Source organism: Barbus barbus (genome assembly GCF_936440315.1).
Source record: "Barbus barbus genome assembly, chromosome: 47".
In the NCBI taxonomy this organism is placed as follows: domain Eukaryota; kingdom Metazoa; phylum Chordata; class Actinopteri; order Cypriniformes; family Cyprinidae; genus Barbus; species Barbus barbus.
In genome coordinates this window covers 15,247,906-15,256,916 of record NC_136725.1, presented here as the reverse complement: position 1 = coordinate 15,256,916, position 9,011 = coordinate 15,247,906, and the positions used below count along the sequence as shown (strand labels likewise).

General features: G+C 41.0%; 1 protein-coding gene across 3 annotated transcripts; it reads left to right on the top strand.

Moving 5' to 3' along the window:
- On the top strand, positions 1 to 8,729 carry LOC306866102 (GPI ethanolamine phosphate transferase 3-like). 3 transcript variants are annotated; one of them, XM_079411115.1, is made up of 11 exons: positions 1 to 217; positions 1,317 to 1,739; positions 2,219 to 2,362; positions 2,517 to 2,640; positions 2,749 to 2,908; positions 3,274 to 3,453; positions 3,590 to 5,135; positions 5,223 to 5,426; positions 5,559 to 5,746; positions 6,049 to 6,119; positions 6,714 to 8,729. In XM_079411115.1, the coding sequence occupies exons 2-11, from the start codon at positions 1,556 to 1,558 to the stop codon at positions 6,841 to 6,843; spliced, it is 2,931 nt and encodes a 976-aa protein (XP_079267241.1). In that variant the 5' UTR covers positions 1 to 217; positions 1,317 to 1,555; the 3' UTR covers positions 6,844 to 8,729. The 3 variants fall into 3 exon arrangements, 2 of the variants coding, with proteins under 2 accessions (XP_079267241.1, XP_079267240.1); XR_013783920.1 differs by having other exon boundaries at positions 5 to 217; positions 1,258 to 1,739; positions 5,233 to 5,426; positions 6,714 to 8,208; XM_079411114.1 differs by having other exon boundaries at positions 5 to 217; positions 1,258 to 1,739.
- The last annotated feature ends 282 nt before the right edge of the window (positions 8,730 to 9,011 follow it).

Sequence of the window (9,011 nt, the reverse complement as noted above, 5' to 3'; positions counted from 1 at the left end):
AGGCGCACTGCGCATGTCTGTCAACGGAAGTGGAAACCGGGCTGCAAGATGACCAATATTTAAACAAAACAGACGTGCAATTAGGCTGCATGTCAGCGAGTGTAGCGCAGCAGTGAGGCTCTGATAGCACTGTTGTCAGATGTCGGTGGACCTGCAGTGGATGCGCGGTCTACATTTACAATCCTGAAGAGAGAGAGGACGAACGCAGAGAAGCAAGGTCAGTACTGGAAGCGTGGAACACACTCGCCCGCAGCTATGGACTCAGTCTCAAGTGCGTTCCCTAGTATGTGCTAGTAAGGCCTGGCTCATTTATGCAGTGAATTTCAAATTACTCTCTTAAAGGTTGGTGTATTAGTTTCGACTTGCAATGTACCATTGCTTGTTGTGACTGTGTCTCTCAACCTAGTGTGTTACACTTATGGTGACTAGGAAGGGAACTAAATGTTTAAATGAACTGTATGTTTAGTGATATTTTATAATCTTACACAAATATTGTGTACCCAGTTTTTCGGTTGGCTTAAAATTGCATTTATGTTGCTTTAAGTTTTCTGAAAAAACTTATCTATTTTTTTTTAAAGAGTCTTGTTCAAAATATTGAGTAAAATGTTAGTCAACTTCATTATAAAAAAAAAAAAAATAATAAAAAAATTATATATATTTATTATTTTTATTATTATTTTTTTTTTTTTTTCCAAAACTAAGTTCAGGGAAAGTATTATTAAATTAATACAAAAAAAAAATATATATTTTCTTGTGTTGGCAAATGTACTGTCATCTATTCACTAACATTTTATCACAACGCTATGCAAGCAACATCATATGATGTATTTTTACACATTATTGAAAGTGTCCTCATTTTGTTCAATATTTAATCTACAATAACCCATTAAGGAGTATATTAATTGACCAGGAACTCCATTAGGTCCAGTGTTATGATTTGCAATATTTTTATGATTTTAATTCAAATATATGAACATTTTAGCTTAACGTTATCAAGAAAATAATGTGGTGGGCCTAAGATACTCTGTAGAGCCAATTTTCAGATGAGATATCCTTGCATAATATAATATAATATAATTATATTGTATTAATAAAAGGCAGAATAAAATTATTTTAAAAAATTCTGTCCATATTGATGTTACACTGAAGAAATATATAAATGAATAATCCTACAGAGAAACCATTGTATTTTGTTGATGTAAAATGTACGCTTAATTACATAATGAGCACTGTTAATTCTCTTTCCATCATGCTTAGAATGAGAAGACTTCCTGTCCTGGTCACCCTCATCTGGGTCTGCTCCGTGTTTTACACAGGCATTTTCCTGTTTGTGGGAGGCTTCCTCCTAGTCAGGCTGGAGGTCAACAGAACGAGCACCTGTGCAGATGTCTTGTCTCCAGGAGCTCAGGTGAAGGGAGATTTCTGCCTTAGCGAACCACGCTTTCGTAGGGCAGTGGTGCTGATCATCGACGCTCTGAAGGCCGACTTCACCCGCTATGATCCGGAGAACACGGCACCCAAACCGTTTGAGAACAAATTGCCGGTGTTAGATGAGATGGCATCGTCTCACCCCTCTCATGCCAGACTCTACACCTTTCGGGCCGATCCGCCCACCACTACCATGCAGAGGATCAAAGGCTTTACCACGGGTTCCTTGCCCACGTTCATTGATGTGGGGAACAACTTTGCATCCAACGCCATCCTGGAAGACAATCTAGTGCACCAGCTGGGCCAAGTGGGTGAGTGAATCTGTAACTGGGATTTTCCTTTTATACCAAACCTGTCAAGAAATTTATATTTTTCTCTAAAGAAAAGGAAGACTATTTTTAGGACCACAATTTGTCACATTGTCATTATTTAAATTATAATATTTCAGAATAATACTATTCTTATTGTACCTTGATAAGCACGATGAGGTTTTTTTTTTTTTTTTTAAACAGTGATTTTGTATTTTTAGGCTGAAATGTGACATGGACCTATTTTTGTGACCTTTTGTGAGATTTGCTAAACAATTTTTTTTATTATTGCATTATATTACCATAATCCTGTTGTTTGCCAGAATGCATTATTGCAATTAATGACATTTTGTAGAAATTTATAAAGTCACAGTTTTATCAAATTAAATGAATCATGTTTACATTAAAATGATCAAAGTGTAGTTTTTTTGCTAGAGTCTTTGTTAATCATTGCGTTTTTTTTTTTTTCTCCTTTTTAAAAGGCAAGAGAGTTGTCTTTATGGGGGATGACACATGGGTGAGTCTTTTCCCCAAGAAGTTCCACAGATCACTACCCTTCCCCTCCTTCAACGTGAAGGACTTGCATACTGTTGACAATGGCATTCTCCAAAACATTTATCCTACCAGTAAGCAGAATGATTAGCACATCAATTAGGAACTTGCCTGGTTGGTTTAAGATCTCACTTTGTTTACCTTATAAATAGATGGACATATCTCATGTTTACACTGTAAACACATTGTCTGAATCAGTGACTAAGGGTTTTCGTTTGCTTTTTTCAGTGGAGGGGGATGACTGGGATGTGTTGATTGCTCACTTCCTGGGTGTGGATCACTGTGGGCACAGATTTGGCCCGGATCACCCTGCAATGGCTGAGAAACTCTCCCAGATGGATGAAGTTATCAGGTTAGCAGCAGTATCATTCATCTATCCACATTCTGCCATGTTTTTAGTTTTATTACATTCTTGCATTATGCACTTTGTTTTCCATCCGTTACTCACTTCTGACCCCAGGTCAGTGTTAAAGCGTCTGAAGAACGACACCTTGTTGGTGGTGATGGGTGATCATGGAATGACCGACACTGGGGATCACGGTGGAGAGAGCCAGAAAGAAACAGATGCTGCTCTGTTTCTCTACAGTTCCTCTCCCTTATTTCCAACACCAGGCTCCCAGGTATAAGAGACACTGTTATGATTTGTGTGCATTTAATATTTTACTACCAGTGGTGTGTCCAGGAAAATTTTTAGCTGGGTGGCCAGATGGAGAAAAATGTGGGGTGTCACAAAATATACTGTAGTAAGGCTGTTGTCAACACTATTGGTCTGTAATTGCATGATAACAGCATTAATACTGTATACTTTTGTTGGATACTTAAAATTAACCTTATTAACTTTTTTCCCCATTTTCCATTTCCTAAAATGTGGGGGAAAAAATTAAAATAAAAAAGTGCCACTATGAGAGAGGAATTTAAATGTTGTCTTTGGGTTATCTTTTGGCTTTTTCCATACATTTGGAGTTCAGCATCTTTGTGTTTGTAGGTGGAACCTGAGGTCGTACCTCAGACTGATCTGGTGCCCACGCTGGCACTTTTGCTGGGAGTGCCCATTCCTTATAGCAGTGTGGGCCAGGTTCTTCTTCCACTTTTTCCTCAGAATGGCTCCCGGGCTGCACCTACAGGGCTCAGCCAGGCTGAGGCGCTGTGGATTAACGTCAAACAGGTTAGAGGAATTTCTCTTAGTCTGTGTTTTTAAGGTGCATTTGCCTGAATTGTCTTATTTCATGTTTTCTTCATTAGTACAATTATGAACTTAGCTAAATTCTCTCTGATTATTCCATTTCCACTCTTCCATGAAGGTAAACCGCTTCTTGGAGACCTACTCTAACATGGCCAAAGACATCCCACCAGACAGTCTGTCTCAGCTGCGGGCTGACTTCTCAAACATTTCATCCCAGTACTTGGCCGGTGTCCACAAGGGCCATCTTCCCTCTCCTGAGCTAGTCGTCTCCATGCAGAACTATCTGACTGCTGTCAGGGAGACTTGCAGAGCCTCCTGGGCCCGTTTCAATCCTTTCAAGATGGCTGCTGGGCTCTTGATCTTAGGAGTTGCCTGTATGCTCTGCTATGTCCTTTCTGAGTTGTCTCATGTAGTGAGTCAGGAAGGGCTGCTGAAGTTGCCCATGCTCTGTGGGTTGGCTGTGGGACTAGTTGTAGCTGCAGGTCAGCTGTTCTTGCAAGGATATTTGGAGCTCTCATGGTGTGTGGGAGCTGCAGCACTTTCTTCTGAGGTTTTGTTTCTATGGAGAACACAAGGAGTTTCTCCAAAGGAGAGGTGGTCACCTTCTGGCCTCCTCACACCGGCCCTTCTGGTGCTTTTCCTGCGCTGCGCCTCCCTACTCTCAGACAGCTATGTCATCTATGAGGGCAATGTGGTTACCTTCTTGCTCTTCACATTGAGCATCTATGTTCCTCTCAGTCTAAACTGGGATGGACTCCTGGTACCACTTCCCCCACCAGACACCCAGAAGCCACCTCGGCTGCTCCCAACAGCACTGCCATCCTCAGTGGTTAGACGGCAGGCCACTATCTTGTTGGTTTGGTTGGGAGTGCTGGTGGGATCGCTCTACCTATCCCTCTCCTTCCACAACTGCCGAGAGGAGCAGGGCACCTGTCAGCCCTCACCTTTCCTTTCCCCGCTTTCACGAGTACAGAACAGCCAACTGCGCAACCTCCACTATGTCCTCTCCGTTGGCTCACTGGCCTTGTGGGGGTACCTTGTACACCGATGGCTCAGACATTACGGGAACCTCAACTGTACCAGTGTGACTGTGTTTTTGGCCTGCTTCCTCATACCCCTGGCCTGTGTTTGCATGGGATTGCACTGGGCGGTAAGTGCCACCCCAGAGGACACCTTCAGGAATTTGTCTGAACTCATCAGCCTAGCTCAAGTGTTCCTGCCTCAGGCCACTTTCTGCCTGCTGGGCCTGGGACTGCTCCTGTTGTGGTTGGACCCTATGACTGTGTTCCTCAAGTCAAGGACTCCAATGAACTCTCGAGGAATGTCCCTGCCACCCCCCAAGTACCGAGCCAGTACGGGAATCAGCCCACAGGCTGAACTGCACCACCTCATACCACAGTTGTATCAGCGCATCCGACACTCGCTGGAGGACGTGGCCACGGAAAGTGGCGAAACTGACAGCAGGCCAGCTGTGGAGGCTTACGGGCTGGGTACAGTGTACTCTGCCCCATTGGTCCTGCTTTGTGGACTCTTGGGATTGGTGCTTCTGCTTCTCCATCCGGAAGGAATGGCTATTGCCTTCCTGCTTCTCCTCCTGGAGGCTGGAGCCATGCTGCACATCCACGCCTGTAGCGCCAACCTCTCCAGCCTTCACAAGCACTCTAGTAAGACTCCATTGTTATCTTCACATCTTATGCCTTGCTGAGCTATTATAACTGATGCATGAAATCTTCCTACTTTAACACTGCCAGATTGTTTCAGTGTGCCATGGGCTCCAGTGGTTTCATGGTCTCTGGCATCCACCCAGTTTTTTCATGCAACTGGACACCTGCCTACCTTCCCCTCCATTCAGTGGGGTGCTGCATTTGTGGGCTTTCCTCAAGGTCACACAAGCACTGCACTTCCTGCGTCATTGGTGACCCTCAACACCTTCTCCTCTCACATTATCTTTGCAGGTAACTTAATACTTGATCCAGGATACTCTCAACATGATTCACATTAGATTTGTTTCTGTATCTTTCTGTTTAAGCTTTCTGTCCATTCTTTCTTTCCATTTCTAATGATCACTGTCTAATTTGCACATGCAGTTGGTTGTCCTCTGCTGCTGTTCTGGCCTCTGGTTTGTGAGGTGCGTGGGACCCGATTTACACGCTCGGCAGGAGCAGAGGAGAGCGAGGACGCTGTCATGGAGATGAGACTGAGAGAGAACCCTCAGAAGTTCAGCTCTGGTCTCCTGCAGCTCGCTGTACGCTACCTCTTTGTGAATGGAGCACAGGTGCGTTGCGTAATGCTTCCATTAAGTCAGGCAAAAAAACACAACATTTTTAATCAAAATGTTTCTGTGACCTTTAGTGAAATGGTGTTCTACAGTAATCGCACTGTAGAACATTTTCATATGTAGAACATATTTTTTTATCATTCACCAGACTGTGTGAATTGTTCCAATAAGAAAAATTTACTTTTGTGCTTAGTCATGTAAGACATGGCATGTAGAGGCTAATGTGTTCTCATCTAATGTGATTTGTATGCTTTTCTAAAATGGATCATAAATGATAAATAACTTGTTTTACCTTTTAGGTTTTTGCATCTGTTTGTGCTGCAGCCATCCTCAGGAGACACCTCATGGTGTGGAAAGTGTTTGCACCCAAGTGAGTCACCATCTCTGTCTTTTTATTTTAAGGCATTGATAAAATGATCTAGAGCTGTGTACATTTTCGAAATGGACTAGTTGATGGGTTAAACAATGGTGGTTGGTGTTGTTTGATAATGTTTTGTAGGAGGCCCTTCATAACATTACTAAAATTCACCCACACACCACTTGCTTTTCACGTTGAGAGAGTTTAGTCTGCTAACTGTCATGCTTTATAAGTAAATGATATTAACCCTGAATTATGACTCGGAGTTTGACAACTCCGACTTTCACTAGATAAATTAATGTAGTGAAGCATTTTGCCATTACGAACAAACCCACACAGGGATCCATTGTGGCACTATAAGTGTTGCCAGAGAAACCAGAGTAGAATCTACTGGTTTCCATCTTGTAATTATTACATTGGCCCAGTAGTACACAACACAATAAAATCTCCACAACACAACGGAAACAAGCCGCAACAAAATCAATCCTATGCTTTGTGTTGTGGACTACTGGGCCACTGTAAACTTTGACTTCAGTATAAGTTAAAGATTTAAAAAAGCTCTTCTCGTAATAACTGCATTCTAAGATCTATTTTTCTTTTCGGCAGACTGATGTTTGAGGCATCGGGCTTCATTGTGGGCAGTGTGTTTGTGATCCTGGGGGTCGCCCTGGTTATGAGGGTGGACATATCAGTGGGTGGGTTATTTAAGAAACTCCTCCCTCAGAACTCCAGGTAGCAGTGGCTGCCCTGACCACGCCCCCTTTTCCTCCTACAAACCCAATCCAGAGCTCTTCAGAGATGTGCTGGTCATCCTCCTCAACTCCACTGCCAACCATACGAATGGAAACCAGATTTGTTTTGCATCTGACTTTGTCTGTTTTGGACCAAAGAGGTCTAAAGCATCTCCTCATTTTCAAATACATGAAGTCGATAAGTCGAAGTTGATATTTTATAAAAGCTATTTTAGAAGACTGCAACAGTCATTATGCTTTCGACAAGCTATTGAACTGTCGGCATTTGTTGCGCTGCTGCCTTTTGTATTGAAAAAGAGATGATCTTTGTGCATGCCTTTTTACTGCCATGTTCCACAAGGTCATTATAGAGACGATTCAAAATTATTACATTGAAGGGCTACATGAACTCCACAGTTTTGCAATGGTATGAAAACAAAAACCCCTGCTGTTCAAACATTTAAAGAGCCAGTTCACATTTAATGTAAATTCTGTCATTTCCACCCTTATGTGGTTACAAACCTCAAAGCAGTGATTTAGATGACCAAGCTGCTCCATACAATAATAGTGGATTAGGACCAGGCATAATTGTGGTCACCATTCACATTCATTTTATGGAAAAGAGCAGCTTGGATATTCTGCTACAGGTGTGCTGTAGAAATGTCCAAGCTGCTCTTCCAAACCTTTTTCCATTCCATTTTTGGGTTTTATAGAAGAAAGTCACACAGGTTTGATGGGTAAATGATGACTTTTATTTTTATTAATTTTTTTTAAGCTTGAACATTTTGATAACAGGTCATTCATGTTAATGTGTTGTCCTGTCTATTTCCTAGCAATAACCACTCAAGCATCAGGGCTGAACCAATAACACTATAGTAAAAAATGCTTTTCAAGTGGTGCAGAACATAATATTTATTCTGCACTGTTTGAAAGGTAATTTTTACTATTTTAAATTCCTCACCTAGATAACAGGTCACTAGCTTTAATGCTTGCCTTGTTTGATGTTAGTGAATGAAATTTGTGTTCATTCAATTTGCATTGACTTTAGTTATCATACATTTAGTTCACTAAAGGATTAAATGACTTGTATGATCTAATTTTTGTGAGGAATGCATGGGGAAGATAATTACATGTGCTCAGGTTAATTTAGCCATAATGCAATGGAAGTATTCCGCTCTGCATGGTGCATGTGTGTGAGGGCTTTTTTTTTTTTTTTAAAAAGCAAAACACTGTCAAGCCATACGTGGCTTTTAATGTCTTAATGTGTGGTTGACAATTGAATTAGCTGTGAAACTATTTTAATTCTCCTAAAATTGTCTTAATTCATTGATTTAAAAGGGAGAAAACCAATTAAATACTTTGTACAATTTGAAATGATTGTGTTCTAGTTTGATTTTTGTTTGCTGGAACAGCTGTTGGCCTGCAGAAGGCAGTGTTTTATTTAAAAACACCCTCTGAAATCTGATTCTGCGGTCTGTAAGTGCCAGGGTAAATTCATTAAAAAGTGCTCTATTTCCATAAGTAGTACTTTTTGCATAAGTGGCTGTTAAGCTCAGGAATGACCGACAAGCAGAATTCATCTGTGTGATTTGTTCAACCGTGTAATGTGACATTTCCCCTTTAAATAATAGTTGGATCTTTTTCACATATTTAAGGGAGGTTTTTTTTTAAACTGTTGAGACAGAGGTGTATTTCTTTTACAGTCTTTATCGGTGATTAATTTTTACAGAAATAATATTTTTGGTATAATGCACAAGAGTGACTGTAAATAACATGGTGCCCCATTTTCAGCGGTAGTTACGGCGATGGTATATTGGGCCCAAGGTGGCAAAGTTATGCTGTAACCTTTAGAAATGAAAATACAAAAATAAAAACAGCCATTTTCCAGCATAAATAGCATGGTTTCCTGAGATGACCCATTTATTGAACATCACTGGAATAAGGAGACAGCAATATCACTTTATTATAACCTGCACTGAAGACAAACCTTTTCAAATTAAAATGATAAATGAACATGCCTGCGCAGTATATGCGCACAAGGTATACATTTTAATAGATTTTTTTTTCTTTTTTTCAGTTTACCTTAATAACCCTGTCAGCTAATCCCACAAAACGCATTATAATTCATCAAATCCATTACTAATAGCCACAGAAGTTTGTGCTATTGTTTTCC